At 36.2% G+C, this 18,030-nt stretch overlaps 1 protein-coding gene across 6 annotated transcripts in view; it reads left to right on the top strand.

Annotated features, from left to right (window-relative positions):
* The window catches only part of Kon (chondroitin sulfate proteoglycan 4-like protein), a 50,835-nt gene that overhangs the window by 15,411 nt on the left and 17,394 nt on the right, over positions 1 to 18,030 (top strand). For 5 of the 6 annotated variants that reach the window (XM_070307778.1, XM_070307779.1, XM_070307781.1 and 2 more), the window contains exons 3-4: positions 6,299 to 6,462; positions 13,250 to 13,481. In XM_070307778.1, coding sequence (XP_070163879.1) covers positions 6,299 to 6,462; positions 13,250 to 13,481 — 396 coding nt within the window. The remainder of the gene's footprint in view (positions 1 to 6,298; positions 6,463 to 13,249; positions 13,482 to 18,030) is intronic. The other variant, XM_070307783.1, reaches the window with a different exon arrangement.

The following is an 18,030-nucleotide window of genomic DNA, read 5'->3' as shown; positions in this document are numbered from 1 at the left end:
TGCGCGCGCGTACACACACACACACACACACACACACATCGCCAGGCGCTTTTAATAGTGCGAGAGACTGTGGCGCGCTGCACCCGCCGCGGCATCCCTTCGTAAACACCCCCACACGAACGATTATATCGAGAGAAACGCGCGCAACCCTCGGTCTCTTTAACTCCTAATCCGCAAATAGCCACTGGAATAATCGAAAGCCATCATTTTTTGATGACTGTAGTAATAGAAATTTATGTATGTGAAAAATAGAAATTCGTTATATATAATATAAAATAATAAAACAAGGAAATAAAAGAGAAATCAGAGTTGTAAACGTTAAAGTTGTAATAGTTTATACAATAAGCGCAGATATCCGCACAATCATTAAAAAAGTATGAAAACGGTCAAGCATTTTGGCCTACTTTGAATCAATATTTTCAATGGTTTAAAACAATTCAGAATCCATTGTTTTTTAATTGAAATTTTAATTAAAATTTTAATTCTCTTTGTTTAGAGCCATTGAAAAAGATCAGATTGTTTGGTAATCTTTGTACTCTTTTTTTTTTTTTTTTTTTTTTAAATAGTTCGATACTTATAATTATTACACATAATTATGCATCTATAAGACCTCTTTGGCTCTCATTTGGTCTTTTTTTATTATCGAAAAAAATTTGAGTGGATCCAACTTTTGAATAACAGCAGATTGCAATATAACCATCAAACTCAACCAACAATAATTCCTGATATTTTACAGTTATTTTAGAATTAATTCGCTGCTTTATTACCTCAAAGTTTTAAGCGTGTTATTAAATATTTGCATTATATCCCTCGTTATACAAGCACGAAATATTGTGCATGAGAAATGTGTGAGCGGATTTATATGATTATATACTGGGGAGAGAGAAAGAGAAATATTATTCTGTAATTTTGCAAAATAAGTTGTCTGAATTTCTCTTCGATATTATCTATACCCCATAATATATAAAAATTTAATATAATGTAAACGGACTGTATCTTCGGAAAAAAAAAAAACAGAGGAGAAAACGTATAATATAATGTACTTACAAATCTAAAATGGAAAATGAATTTTTTAATTATTTGTAATGTAGTATTCTACATTATATTGTACTTATGCGCGACGCGATGAAATCAAGCAAGCGGAAAGAATAAACGCGAGCGTTTTTGGAGTCGCTAATTAAATTTGCCCAATTTACAATAATCGAACGCGGAAATCACGTCGAAGTAATAACTTGCGACTAAATCATACATATCGTTACAATATATATCGGGAGTGCATTCGTGTAACGAATTATCGGCATATCCGTTATCGTTGTACAATGCTCGATGTATATATGGGCTTTGCGTTTCATCTGAATAAACCGGATAATCGAAATAGGTAAGCCCCGCGCCGTTAGTTTTTCTCGAATCATCTCTTTTCCGATGTTGTACCTTACCAGATCGATCTGAATTTAACAAGCGGCGAGATCGTGGTACTCGCGCGTACGGTGCAAGTTCAAACAGAAAATTGTTAACGTTCATGCATCGCAACGGTCTTCTCGAAAAAAAAATTCTGATGGCGCGTTCGTAGCAATCAATATGTCGTGTCGTGTATCAATAAAATTCGTACGCTCGACGTATCCGCGTGTTAATACACATTGCGAATTCTCTTTCCGAAATTGTTGTCAGTTCTGCCATTGTTTATACGTAGATGCGGTTTCAAAGCGATCAATTAAATTTCATGTTTCGTACATTTGTATATAATTAGGAGTAAAATCTCGATAAAATAATTTCGACATGCACACATATATATGAATAAGTATGATGTATAACAAGGGAAAAATACATCCTCGATGTTCGTTTAACGTTATTCGCGGTTGATCTCATGCAAAATTATACTTTCCCCAAGAGATATATACCAGAATATTCCGAAATAAAATGAGATACCTCTCTACTACTCTAATCAGTTTTCCGTTTGTCGGATTAATCTGCATGGAGCGTGCGGGACTGTTGCATCGCACGTGGCGTATCGTACATTTGTTTTTACACACTCTGGCTATTCCGAGTGGATACATATTTTCGCGAAAAACACATGCATCGGGGAAGAGAGAAAAATTCGCTGTTACGCGGCCGCTGTTATATCGTATCGCGTATTTTATACGTGCCGGTCATATGTGATTAATATTTCGCAAAGATACAATCGAAGGGTATGTACTATAATTACGCGCTAAAATGTTTTTGCATTAATAAAAGAAATGCCAATAAGAAAATGTAAAAACAATTATAGACACGCATAATTATAGTTATAAGTAATTACAATAAATATTGCCGAAATTATACAATATATATAAAATATATTTCGATTCTTTCAATATTTTCTTCAATAATTCCTAAAAAAAGATCAATTATGTCAACGTCGTTTAGAATCTGATTAAGTTATTAAATGTAAAATTTAATCACGCATGCACCATCTCGTCATTTTGTTCATAGTTTTCACTTGAGTGATTACACACGCTTTGAATATGATACAAATGAAAGCAATCCATCGATATTGATAGCTAATTCGGAGAGAAAAAGAGGGACAGAGAGGTCGGTTAGCACTATTACCTCGTATAAATTATTATTCTTATTTTTACGTGCAGCTCTATATTCATCAAAGGAATTATCAGGAAACGGAATATTCGGCATAAAACTTTACGAGATTATTTTCATCTGCCGATCACATAGCGCCGCACCGACTATTAATGCACTGTATATTTTTTCTCGAACACCGTTACCTAATTACGCTTATGTAATTACGAGAGAATCTCCACGCGTTCTCGTAAAGAAAAATACAATTGTATAATGCGCCTGAAATACTCGTATTTCATAATACGATTCGATTCTACTCTACGCATTTATCCCATATGCAGGTCAATCGGTGTATTCAGTGAAATTTAATACAATCGATCGATATACAATCAATGCCGAAAATGCGGAAAATTTGATCTGAAATATACCCGTAAAATTATGAGAGACTAGTGCAAGTTAATTAATATTAACAATATGGTCGGATAAATTAGCCTCTTGTTACGGCTCAGCTATTAGTTATGTGGTAAATATATATATCATAGACCAGAGAAAATATGCATGTTTTAAGGATAACGCGATTAAATAACATTAGAAAATATCTGACGCGCAATTTTTCATTCCGAATAATCCATCATCTAAGCAAGTATGCAAAATAATTCGACGTTGCGTCACGGATAAACTATTTGGGAAATGACATTACGTAATATACATTCTAAATATATACACATTTTCAACAAAAAAGGTTTTTTAAAGATTTATTATTATTATTTAATTTTCAACTATAAAACACACACATGTCTCTTTGTGACCGAAATTCATGGAACATTGCTGGTGGATATATTCGCGTGATTAACCCGATCTCTTTTGCGTAACGATTCTGTTATTTTGTATTGTAAAAGCAAATCTCAATTTTTAGTAATTCTACAAAACAAATAACCTATCGAATAATAACGAAATACGTATTTTCGATATTCGCGTATACAGCCACCGAGAATAGTAATTATCGTAACAAATACGAATACAAATTGTATCAATATACATAATGTATATATACGGGTACAATCAAAATAACAATCTATACATGGATAGAAACGTCTCAATCTCAAATATATAATCAGACACCTGAGAAGATAATATATGATAATTTCAAAAATTTAAATATTTCCATTCTAAAGAATTATATTTACATTTATATTATAAGTTTCAAGAGAAAAAGATTCTTCGACTTATCTATATTCTATAACTTCTACATAATTATTTAAATTCTTTGTTATTATAAATTTTAATTAGACCTATAAATTACAAATCTTATAAGCTGATGAATATCTTTTTAAATAGAAATCTGTTTGAAAAAATTAAAATATTGCTTACTGAATTTTCTAAGAGTAATATTCAATGTGACAAATATTAAAAATTTATTAATAACAAGTTTTGAGAAAAAAATCAGATGTTTGGAAAAAAAATTGCTTTATTATTTAGTTTTGAGATAAATATTTTTGCAAATTAATTAGCATATGGGTGAGAAACGTTTGAGGTTTTAAATACGCGCTTGGCGAATCGCGCGGAAAGGTTGACGAGCATCAAAGCTTCCATATTAAGTCGGTCCTTTGAAACGTACGCAAATGTTGCGATTTGTGGATAACGCAAATTGAGTAGGCCACGGTGCAATGAACTGAAAAACACCGAGGGCAAAACGATCGATTCGCGGTCGACGTTAATGTTTCTATGCACTGGATAACCGGGAAGGAGAAGAGAGAGAGAGATTCTTCGTACTTAATGGTCCGTGCTTTTAATCCATGTACTTGAACGCGTTCTTAGATCAGTTACGGGAGTGGGAAATAAACCCTTGGTGTAACTTCGTTCATTTCTTTATACGTGTCTATAGACGGCGCGCCATAAGATACGAGATCTTCTCGTTCTTCGTTCGAGGCAGTTAAAGTCAGTCATTCAGCGGCTCAATCGAAACATCGATGTGTTCCTTTTACACTTGTGATCGTTCACACAATGGTGAGGAACACGTTTTCGCTAATCGAGAATATTTTACGATCGTAATAGCTGAAATACGCCTCGAGAAGAGAGATCTATACGGAAACTTTGCGAACTCAACTGCGAATTCTTTATTTATCACTTTTTATTCGAACCGCAAAAGCGATATTTGTACTGCTGCAAAACAATGTATAAGTCTGCAGAAACATCCGAGAGAGTCGAAGAACTTTGACGATTCATTCATCAACCTGCCGCCCGATCCACTTCTGCCGCTTTTGTTAATGAAGTGGCTCGAGTGGGTTTCGCTATAATAGACTTCGAGAACTTCGAATCCATAGATAAATTTCGAAATATCGTGATTAATAATTATCGTATGTCTTTATAATTTCTCTGCGCTTTTTAATCATTGTAACTATCCATTTTTATTCAGTAGCTAATTATTGAATATGTCGATTCAAACACTTGACATTTTTTTATCTCTGCCTACGATTTAAAATTTAAACGTATCAATAAACGGAAAACCCTTTGACTATTAAAGCGATTTTATTTGGAAATTTCGGTCTTTTGTTTCTATACGACGACTGTTTCGACATATGCGAACGACAGTTGATGTGAGTGCGGGAAAACAATTTTACGCGCGTGCGAAAATAAAGCTTTTATTATTTTTATTAATATCACAAATAAACGTTATTTTTGACGTGACGCGTGTGGAATATTATAATTCATATTATTAATTGCTATTAGTGACAGCGAATTATAAAAACATGAGAATTTATTATTGGGCGAGTTATGAAAACAGATACAACAAATAAGAAATGCTCTATGATGTAAAATCATTATTGGCCAATTTAAGTCTAACAATAAGGCAAAGTCTAAGATTGTTTGTATTTTCTAATTTTTTTATTACATTTTATATATTATAAAAAATAAAAAATAATTTTCTTTTTACTATATTGATTTCTATAATAATAAGAGAATATTTGATTAGAATACTGAGAATGCATAGTTTGCATGGATTATAACTGAATATTTTTTTATTATTATAGAAATCAATATAGTAAAAAAAAATAATTTTTATCTTTAGAATTGTAGGTAAATGGAGTTAAGAAATTGTCGTGAATCTTTGGAAAATCGTACTAGTTTGTTGTCTATCTTCGCAGTCTCGTCGCGCGACTTATTTACCGCTGCTTATGGCGCGGTACGGTAAATATATGAAATTTCTTGAAAGAAGCCACTTTAGCTCGCAATTCAAAAGTTATCGGAGAAACAGATGAACGAAATAAAACTTCCCGAGTGACACTTAATTTCTCTTCCTCGGCACTGAAGAAAAATGAGATCTTATGCGCCGACTCTGCAACGTTATTCACTTCATTTTTTATTTTACGCAAAAATAGGATGTTCGCGAGCGCGATGTTTAGCGGTCACGTTCCTTTTTTTAAAATTCATATTTTAATTATTATTATATTAGTTAGCGGAATACAAAATGCGAACCAACTGTAATGGGAAACCGCCTTCGTCGGTTATGAGGAAACTGCAATTTTCAGGACCGTAGAATTGTCGAGAGAGAAAGAGAGAGAACATTTACAACATTATATAAATTAAAATGAAGGATTGCAACGTTAACAGCGCATTTTCCTCTCTCTCTCTCTCTCTCTCTTCACCTTTTTTCCTCCCTCCGGCAAATTGTCCGGTATATAATAATGCGCGCCATCGGTCTTCCACGTTGTACCATCTAAACGCATTAAATTTGTTAAACTTGCAGTGTCGTTTTACGGGGCGAGCTACATCCATCTTCCGGTTCAAGAGGCCAAGGGTGCTACTGACATCAGTTTCCGGTTCCGAACTCATCTCTCCGATGCTATGCTGCTATTGGCTGCTGGCAAGACGGATTACTGCCTGATCAAACTCGAAGCCGGCAGATTGAAGGTTCGTTTGCCCCCGGCGCTTACTTCTATTAATAGGCTTTCTGTTTGGTGCCGGTCTCGTCTCGTCGTTAACGGACCGCACGTGCTGCGATACGCCTGTCAGGCTTCTCTCTCTTCTCTCCCCATGTCCTTGCGGAGAAATTAGAGACGCGCCGTGACACGAAAAAAAAAAAGAAAAAAAAAGAAAAAATACAGATTCTCGCGTGCGCTAAAATATTCCCCTTCGCGAGATACCGCGAGAAAAAAGGAGAATTCACTCGCGCAGATGTAACACTCGCGTGCGTGTCCCCCGCGGTTCTTATTATCTTGGAATTTTTATTTCTCAACGAAAAAGATGGCACGCGTCCAACGGCATACGGTGAAGAGTATTGCATCCAAGAAAAGATCCTAATCGGCAATGAATTTTGTGAGCTGCAGGACAACGCGCGCGAATAATACGCAGAGATATTAATTATCTATCCACAATGTCGCGCATATTCTTATTTGTTTTATTCTTATTATCGTGAAATAATTATTTATGAACATTCATGTGTTGTATTAACTGTGACTAATTTTAAGATACCATCTTTCAGTAATAGTACACACATATTGATACAGTACATAATACAAATATTCATATTTTAATGTGAAGAATATCCGCGATTATCATTTAATTAATATCTCCTTACTTCTTCGTTCAACTGATTTCTTGATTTGTTGGAAGGATATTATTTACAAGAAGGAGAAATATCATTTACACCATTATTAAGAGGAAGGTAAGTAAGAAGTGCAGATTCTAGACTAAAGGACAAGGGAAATGGAAGGGATAGAATAAAGGCAGTGATCTGTGAGATCGTTGCATATCAATTAAGGGTTAATAAAAGAAGGTAGCAACGCAACAATAACAGCTTAAGGGTTAAGAATAGAATAATATCTTCATACCGTATAGCACCTCCAAACTTGTGTGTTCTTGTGCTATTAAAAAGTATTGTAAAAATTTCGATTAAAAATTAAAAATTAAAAGCGCGCAATATTTTATTTAGATATAAAAATCACATGCATCATAGATGGAAACCTTATGTACAAAAAAGCCGAACATGTACTGGATAGAAAAAAACCAATAAATTGCTTCACAACGAGCGACCGTACAACCAAACCAGCCACCAAAATCAATCGTAGATTTCGATATCGCCGAGTATCACATTTCAACTGATGGCAATTGCGCCTCAATCGTAGAGAGAATTAACCTGCCGCGACTTCTATTGTATCCAATCAGCCGATGAGTCGGCGATCGCGGAGTTTCACGGTGAATTCGCACGCGCTTTTTTGCCTCTGCCGTCATAAAGAGAAAGATTTCACGGCGATTGATAAGCGGTTCGACGGTTTCTCGTTAAAAAATTGACTTTCTATCTTTCTTTCGATAGCTTGATGACGCAGCGCGCATCAACATCGATGGCGGTCGCTTTTACAACGCGTCGAACAACAACGAGAACAAAACCGCGTAATGTCTTTTCCATCGACGTCTCGCGAAATGAAATTGTACGGTGATACCGCGCGATGGTGAAGTCAATTCTTTTTTTTTTTTTTTTTACACACTCGTTTTTATCACGCTTCGATACGATGATGTTCCGACCTAGAACGTCGCCCATCGCATCCTGATGCGCGTTCGTTTTTGCGCATCAGTCAGGATTTCACGCGCTCGATCAAAATTGTCCGGACAAAGTCACTCGATCGGATTTTACGCAATAATGAACGTCGCGTTCCAAATGATGGGACGAGAATTTTTGTCTTTTGTTCGAACAATTGTGTTGGGATTTACGCGCAAACGGAGTAACGATAGACGTTCTCGTGATCCTTAAGCGCAAATAACTTGCGTTAAAAATTATTCTAAAAGAAATAATTTATTCGCTGAAAGCGTATCTCGCGCTAATTTACACGCAGCAATTAAATGTACGCGTGATGCATGTGAAATGAGCGGAAAAGATTCGCTCTCGCGTTTGGTAGCCGAGAAAAATATACGCGGGATGAAAGAAACGAGATGGAAAACAACTTATTATATATCTCATACGTTATCTCTTCCGATGACATTTATATAGACATTTTTTACATTGTTGGCGTTGTAAGCGTGGAAACACATATATATACATCGAGGATACATATTACATTATAACAAAATTCTATTTCATATCTGTTCTAGTATCAGAAATTGAAATTCAGATTGAATATACACAGAATATGAATTTTCCTGATCGACATCTATGTTATTATGACGAGCGTCAAGACTACCGGCGCTGGAGATGAACACGACTGTGCTCTCGCGTATATGAAACATGTATGTAACAGAGCGATACAGCAGCATGCCTATAAGCAAGTTTCATGGACCATAATGAGAAGAACGCTGACAGCGATAGAGCTCGCGTAGCCACATCCTGTCTCTTGATAATAACCGCTGATGAGAGCAGCGCTGCTTCTAATTATGTACAAAGAACGTTGCGCGTTGCAACGAAGTTACAACTTCGCCGCAGATTATTAATCTTCCAACGATTAATATTCTCGCGCGTACTCTCATATTTTATACGACTCATTATCACACTCCCACCGATGAATGAAACGTGCTTAGCGCTTCAATTATCGCGGGCTGCAATTCGCGAGAATTCGACGCGCGGACCCGAATATTATTTTCCCGACAAGCGCAATTAGGATAATCGGTTTTCACTATGGTCGTTACAATTATTCTAAAATCATTTCTTCGACAGACGGCGTCTCGCATTTCAATCACAAGATTTTCGTCAATCTCAGCTCCCATGTTTCTTCTTCTCATGTTTTCATTCTCTCGAAAAATCTGGAGTCTTAACTGGTTGAGATAGAACCGTACGCGATACGTATCTCGATGCAGTATTAAAATACCCTCCACTCTGAGTGCATTAACCGTGTGCAGGCGCGGTATCCTGGTTACGCGCATGAAACCCGGCGTGAAAACCGCGCGAATCTAATTTCGCGAAGGGTTAAGTCTGTGCAGCGCGAAGAACCTGCTTGCCGTCGTAGCTTAATTAAATTTGTTAAGAAGATCGTTAAGGAGGATGAAGACAGGATAAACGGCCGAGGTAAAAAGTGCAACGGCTGTTCTGGGGTCTCGTGTGCCTTCTCGAGACGGAGGAATCTCGCACGACGCCTCCAGAAGCCTAAAAGCCCCTCTCTTTATTCAGCGATAATCCGGCGATTCAGAATTTAATTACGGCGATATATCGCGGTATCGCTCACTTTCCAGCGGGCGATAAAGCCGGGTCACCGATCTCATACAGTATTCAGGATTTGTAAAACTTTTCCTCTTTACGCGTCTTGTCTCTTTCGTGAGTTTTTAATTAAATTTACTCGATACTATTTTATTGCAATTATCCTTAATTTAGCCTATTTTTCTTTGTTTTCTTTGTCATTGTATATAAAATATGAACATTTTCGAAATCTAAATAAATAAATTACAAATCCTTGTTAAAATAAAATGTGTTTAATAAGCTAAGAGAGTCGAGAAATGTAATGAGAATGAGATATTAAGAATTTGATAGTAGCGATAATATAATGGACTGTAATGCCTTATAATTAGAGAAAACGTCGTATTGTACTTATCCTCTGCGTGTAGAGGACTATAATCCTAGTAATTATGAAACATCGTTGCTAGCAAAGCGCGGCATTTTTCCTGGCCCAAATAAATATTTCCTTTATCTTATATTTAAACGGGGAGAGCAACGGGGATTATATGAATATATATAATCTAACAAACTAACGGAAAATGAAAGTGAGCGTTTTATTTCACCGACGATTGCATCTGAGCGAAAAAACAGTCGTTTATCTTGAGCATTCGATAACCCGATGAGTGAAGTCTTAATTACTGTAGCGTATCACGATGTTGCTCACTTTTCAATGCGCGGCACCGTTCATCGGCGCGATTGACGCGAAAGGGAAATTTTCTGCGACGTGTCGACATTTCGCAGCGATAATCGGAACGTTGCGTTCTCTATACATCTCTCTCACTATTGTATCGCAATCTATTGTATCTAAACCTGTCTCGACGTCCCGCGGATAATCCGACGATTCGGGTACGCTTCAGCGGGGATGGATCGGCGGTTTCCGATATTCACTTTCCAATCGTCGATGCATTCCTAATGCGACCATCGCAGACTCTTCGACAATTGTGTGCATATAGAAGCGCGTTTACATTCTACAAAGTGTCGGCGTATATCGCGCGCTCTTATACATATTAATGAATCCTACATTTAGTTATCCGATATTGCTACTTTCAATTCTAAAACAGACCTCTCTCTCTCTCTCTCTCTCTCTCTCTCTCTTTTTAAACGTAGTTTATTTCTCAACTTTAATTTTCTTAATTTATATCTCTCGCTGCAATTCATATCCTTTTTTTCATATTTTATTATAATTTATAAATTTTTTCTTACTTACTTAGCGACGAATTCTGCTTCTTGTAATTATAATAGACTCATATGTAACAAAAAGAAATAGTAGCGATTAGTAAGTAGTATAGTAGTAACTATGCTATCGCCAGCCCTCCTCTCTGTTCGCGAAAAACTCGCGTCTTTATTACCGGGTCAATCGTAAAAATCGGCGATCTAGTGACTTGGATTGCGCCGTCACTACGATTTTAGTCTCGGACGATCGACTTTTCATTAAGAGGAGGAGAACCGCAGCGGATGCTTCTCGATCTTACATAGAATCAACGAAGACCGCGCTCGAGGAACAGTAGCCGTAGTAGGAATGTTATAAGTCTCGAACGTTCGATTCAGGACGCGATTAAAGCCTCTTTATCAGGAGCCTGCTACTTCACCTCTGGCTAAAGTGCATCGTATACTATCTGGTAACTCGATAATGTATTACACCGCGTTGAAACATAAAATTTAAGCGACGCGGCTATAGAAAACGTGCTGAGAATTATTTACATATCTACATCGCCCTTTTTATTCGTAAAAAAAAGTAATTTTCCGCAGTTGTTTCAATTTTTTATTTCTCTTCTTTTCTTAAATTTAAACTTCGATATTTGCTTTTAATGAAATGTTCGATACAATAACGATTTCTCTCTTTCTCTCTCCCTCTCTCTCTCTCACTATAAATTTATAAAATAATTAAATTTTTCATAACTACAATATGTATATTATTTATACGTAATTTCAATTTTTATTATTTCTTTTACATTTTCCTAGAATTTTATATTAAATTTTATATGAAGAAAAATATAATCTTAAGTATCAAATTCTATATTCTGGAAATCTTAGATAGTATCTATCTGACGCTTGTTAACAAACAATTTATTACAATATTAAAAAATATATATACTGTGTAATATTAACAATATAATTACACACATTTAGAAATCTACAATGTTGGGCGACAAGTATAGAAAGCAGCAATCATGCGGTTGATTTAGATGCTTTCTGTAAATCTAAATGTGCGGGGAAAGGGAAAACGGGGAAGGGGAGGGAGAGGAGTTTGAATTTATTCTCCCGTGGGTGTGTATCGTAAATCCACTACGCGTAACTAGAAATCCCCGATGGTGCGATTACAAAGTAGTTGCAGTAACTGCTGTTACACGCGACATATTTTGGGGAAATAACGATTCATATCTATATCCATCTTTTGTGCGGTGCTTACGCATTACGCGTAAAATATAGAATATATTGTAGTTGCGAAGATCAAAGGTCCTGTCAGCGGCGTTGCTAAACTGCGGGCGAACCGTGTCGTCTTCTTTTTCTCGTGAAAATTGATCAAATATAGGGACGACGAGCTATCGAAGAGGTTCGACATTTATTTTCTGCGCGAGACCGAGAGCCGTTTTCACTGTCTGTCTAGATGTCTGCCTTCTTCATTCTCTCGGTGTGCAAACTCATTGTGCGAGTGCTTCAAGTGCAGACGGAATACACGAAACCTCGAGCTGTCGGATTCCTGTCAGCTCACGCTGTCGGAGAATTCGCAGGGCGTGACTGGCGCCAAACAACCTCGTGTACTAAGCTTGGTACACCTACTTTGCCAAACCTAGCTTTTTTGCGGATTTATATATGTTTCTCGATGCACACTCGAAAACGAAGAAAATATGCATTTTCATCGAAGTCTGAAATTTCTAACAACTTGCTCGAGATAAAATTAAATATCCGTGTCAAATCATCTATTCACGCGTGACAGTGTTAATATTATTATAAAAATAACGACATGTTATTATCTTAAATATTTTGCTTTTAGAAATGTTGTTACTCCTTACGGACTTTTATTTCATTTTAATTTATTTCTCTCTTCTGTGTGGTATAATTATTTCACAATAAGTGTAAAACTTTTTGATCGCACCGTCGAGAGACCGCAAAGAAGATAAGCTACCTTACAGCCGGGACGCTTCTTGCGACATTTGTACGCAGTCGTCGCGGTTACTTCGTTTATTAAAAATATTCGCGTATTTCTCTTTCTTTCTCTCTCTCTCTCTCTCTCTCTCTCTCTCTCTCTCTCTCTCTATTCATCGGTAAAAACTGCATGCGTTACCATAACATTTTTTTTACTCTATTCGCGGCTTCGACTAGCGCGGAAAGACATAAAACACCCATACCGTGTCTACGGAATTGGAAACCGAAACTCTATTTTGAAGAGAAGAACAACCGGTCTATCGAAAACAAAGTGACTAAGGAAATACAAAACAGAAATGCATTTGTACCGTGGATATGTATAAAAGCCATTTGCGATAGCGGCGCGTCTACAATAACTCCGATAAAAATGAGACTGACTTTTACGAGCGTCGCTCCTACTGCTTTTTGCCGCAGGTTCACATTAATCTGGGCGCGGGCGAGAACGAGATGGCGAGCGCCCGCGGATTGACACTGAACGACCTCAGTTGGCACGAGGTCAATTTGATGAGACGCGAGGCCAACATCAGCCTACAGATCGATGTCATACATACGACGAGGTTGCAACTACCGGGTCGCTTCTTCGAGTTGAACATACACTACGGCGTCTTCATCGGCGGACAGGGCGATTTCAACGAGCTATTTCTAGGTAAGATGGTAGGGCAGGCAAAGAAAAGGCAGACAGGACTTGGTTTATCCGGATAAATTGTCTCGCCACGTGACTGAACTAGATTCGATACGGCGCGCCAGCAAAAACCACATTTGTCGATATTGCATCTGCGCCACGGTCATGACGATATCTCTTTCTCTTCACTTCCTTTCGTTAAATGATCGCCGTTAAATCTCATCCAACTGCCGCGAGGACAATTGTGAGATTAGATAATCAAAAGTCGCGTTTAATAAATAGCTCGCGCACATGCTCGAGTAAGTTTCCTGTGTCGTTAGAAATTTTAAGGAAAAATATTTTCAGCAAATCGTTTCACGTTGCATGTGCGTAAAAAAAAATATTGATGAAGTTAAAATATGCAAGAGAGTAAATAACTTTAAGGTAAACATAAATATAAATAATGAAAGATGGAAATAATAAGATGGTTTTGATAAGCACTAATAAAAAGAAAAGACGATAATAAACAGCACACACACACACTGATAATAAAATCGATGATAAAATTGACTATAATTGCATGGTAAAAAAAATTATAGTTAGGATACTCATTTTTATAGTCATCATCGTCATTTTTATAGTAAATTCTATTATAATACTATATATATATATAGTAATATCAACCATATATGCATGTACCATATACTACAATATGTAGCCTAATTATATACTATAAATTATAGTGAATTTATAATAATTTCAACTATTTTTTTTTATCGGTGCATTGGGCGCGTATAAAATAAATAACAATATTTAATAATTTAAAGAGCTATAAATTTAGTGCATTATTCACGTTATATTTGCATTGAATGATTAATTTATTAAATTAACATAAACAATTCGCAATAATTAAAATCTATACATTGTATATTGTATACAGTGCAAATATTTGCATATACATATATCAGATTAATTATTTATATAATAAAATACAGGTGAAAAATGGCGCATACAATATCAGAATATTTACAAAACACCGAGGAAAAATGGCTCTTATAATGATGCAAGATAAGTTTATAATGCAATCATGAAATTTTAATGAATTATCTCTTAGAATCGTGTTATACTCAAGTCCACTTGCAACAATGATATTATAACGAAAACTACGTCAACCGATACAACAACAACATCGTCGGAATGATGTCGTTTCGGCAGGTACGGTTTCTGTAATGGCAATCCGAGAAGATGGGATGAAGAGGAGATAGCGTAAATAAAAGATATGAAACATCGTGTTTCTTAAAAAAATCTCACCATAACTCTTTCGAGAAAATTGAAAGTTGTGGAGCGTAAGAAAATCAAAATATAAAAGATCTAGCGCCGGATAAAAATTGTACTATGAATTCTATTATAAATAGCAGAGACAAGTTTTCTAGATGGATCATAATATTAAAAAAAAAAAAAAACTTGTCGGAAATAATTAAATATTTATCAACGTTTGTTCCGTATTTTACAAAATTCTATGGCATTCCGCGCTGTTACATTTAAAAAAAAGTTATATTAAAATTTATATTAAATTTTTAATTAATCGTAAGCAACAATTTTCAAAAGAAAGAGAAACTTGATATATTTCGTATATATTTTCTAGAAATATTAGAAATCTTTTCTATTTGAACTTTTCCTCGCTCTTCTGATGATTAAAGTTATTAGTGTTCTCTTTAAAGCAATCATATTAATGAAAGAAACGACGAACATAATTATAAAATACTATTGATAGAGATATAACAAATTATATTACGCATTATAAATCGGTATTCATAGACAACCGATAGAGATTTAAATTATAATATTATAAGAAATTTTTTAAATTTTCCAAATTAATGAAAGCGAACATGAAAGCGAATTCATATAAATAAATCGTTAAAAATGCTGAAATGTGCATTTTTTGAATAATTGTTTGGAATAGTATTATTCGAACTATTATAGCGCGCTATAATAATGAAACAATTGTTTACCATTGTGTTGAATCGTGACAACCAGCGAAAACAAGTGATTACAATGGAATAGTGGTTGATATTATATCGAAAGTATGACATACGCGCTGTTTCGTGTTTCCGCGATGGCACGGCTTAAATAATGGAGTAGCGGGAGCGCGCGTTGCGCAAAATCGCACGACCGAGAGAATGTAATTCTCAAACATTTGCCTTTGTTTTCATTGTATTAACGGTAACGTATAATGAGACTTGTCTCGTGCACCAGTAATGGTCGTAATTACTATTCGAAATATCGCGCGATCAGCATTTCATCAATGCCCGTGTAACTTTGCCCAATCGCGAAAATATATACGCCAATTTCGATCGATCGCTTTCATAATTTTGTTGCCGCTCCTAATTTCATTATTGCGTTCGCAATTCTATTTGCACCACGATTAAATTAAAAGTCGTGATACTACGTCTGTCGTGAAAAACGGCGATTGGAAAATTCTCCATCCACCTTTTGCAGCTACAACGCTCGGTTGCATTACTACGCATTTGTGGCAAAATTCCGGATTACCTTCTTTTATGCTTCGGTATACTCACTATACCACCGGTCACATAGAATACTACGCGAGTTGGACGACAAAGAAAAGGCGGAGATATCTTTTCTATTTTCAATCCGTTGCGTAAAGTGCATACAAAAAAATCTTACACAAAGAAAAATTGTACTATTATTTTTTGAGTATTTCTGAAAATATGAGATAAAAGCGTGAAATGATATATTATAGTCAAAATAAATTAAAACATATTAAAGCACGCTAGAAAGTAATTTCGTTGGAGTATTTTACAGAGAAATATGAAAATATAAGAATTGCGGAAAATTTAAGAGTTTGCGAGGAATAAGAATTCACGAATTCAGAGATGTAACCAGCATTTATAATACTCGCGATCATAATTTTGGCATTATGCTCACGATTTTCTTTCATTGCGTGTATATGTGTATATCTGCGAGCGTATATGGCTTGTTTAGAGTAAAACTTGGCTCTTATACCCGAATGACTTTACTCTTCGTGTTCCATATGTGCCACAAACAGCTTGATAACGACTGGGCTCTTTAATACAGGTCTGGCGCTTCAGCCGCAGCGGAAAGATAATCATTTCTCCGGAGTAAAATAAAAAAGGTCAACCAAGTCGTTCCATTCGAATTGACGCGAACGAAATTGAATACGATCAACGCAAACAGCATTCTTTTCCATTTCTTTTTCTCTCTCTCTCTCTCTCTCTCTCTCTCTCTTTCTGTCTGTGTTTTTCTTATTCTCCCTGTAGACGCGCCCCCGTCGTTATCCCGTCGGCTGTCACGCATAATACTCGCCGACCAGCTCGAAATTCAATTTACATATTCATGACAATTCATTTGTACCCTGTGGCCCACTCCTTGGAGAAGGTCTTATTAATTCTCTGGCATGAGTCTCGCTAAATTCTCGAGTCAAGGAATAAAGAAAGAGAGACAACCCCTCCTGATGTTCCAAGGAGGGTGCAAAATTCATTTTACGGTACAGACTCTGTATAGGGTTGCAGAAGACCCGAAAATACCTTCAACTATTTGCAGAGTTATAAGATTCTTGAAGCAGTTTGCAATAGATTCCTCTGCAGAAGATTTAACTCTTTCCTTTCTGACTTTGAGCTTTTCAATATACTAGAGATTAAATATCAAAATAAGTTTCTATCGAAATTAAATAAAACCACTTTATCTTAACAAAGAGATAACATTCCTAGTTGCTTAACTATTTTAAAATTATTCGCTGCCTTTTTCCCATGTAGTATATAGAATGTATATGTTCTCATAAATATGAAATTCGTATTTTTTTCTATTTTACTTTGCTATTTTTTCTATTTTTCTTCTATTTTGCAGGGGTTTCAATTTTTTATTAATATATCTATAATTAAACGTTTATCAAATATCGTAATAAAAATATTTTAAATTAAGAGAACGGGAAAATGTTTAATAAAAAAAAAAGAAAATTTCCATTTAGCGCACGATCCGATAAAACCAATGCTTGTTAAAGTCAACGTGGTTCATCAAAATAGACCACTGAAATATCATTGCCGTTACCCGTGCAAATCCATCTTCCGAAAATCGTTATTTTGCCTCCGACGTGTGGCAGTATCCATGCTGGGCGAATCCATCGCCAGTGTTTAGAGACGCGTAAACCGCTGTCCTACAGCGCGACGAAGGGAGAGGATGGGGGATTGGCCATGCGCCAAAACATTTTATCAATCAATAAAATTTTGCATTATGTAAAAAGCTAAAAAGGTCGACGACAGTGCGAGGCCACGATCGGTACGCCGCAAGAACGTAGTAAACGGACCGGCTGGTTTATAGCATAACCACCGGTATTCCGTCGCAAACTGTCTCCGCGATTCCGTGGCGTGCCAATAAACGCTTGCTCTTGGCCGCTTATATACACGTATCCCGTCGGTTTCTGTCGCGTGCAGAGTAGCAGCGCCGTCTTAGCAGCCATTGACACAACACCCCCGTAGCTCGACTTACCCTTACCACTAACTTACCCGGAGATGCGCTCTCGTCACACACGAAGACGATTAACTTCGTGTCGCAGCGA

This window comes from Polyergus mexicanus, unplaced genomic scaffold, assembly GCF_030449975.1.
Source record: "Polyergus mexicanus isolate NDT 795.1 unplaced genomic scaffold, iyPolMexi1.0 SCAF_15, whole genome shotgun sequence".
Taxonomy (NCBI): Eukaryota; Metazoa; Arthropoda; class Insecta; order Hymenoptera; family Formicidae; genus Polyergus; species Polyergus mexicanus.
The sequence above is the reverse complement of the archived record's forward strand: the minus strand, read 5'-3'. Positions and strand labels throughout refer to the sequence as shown.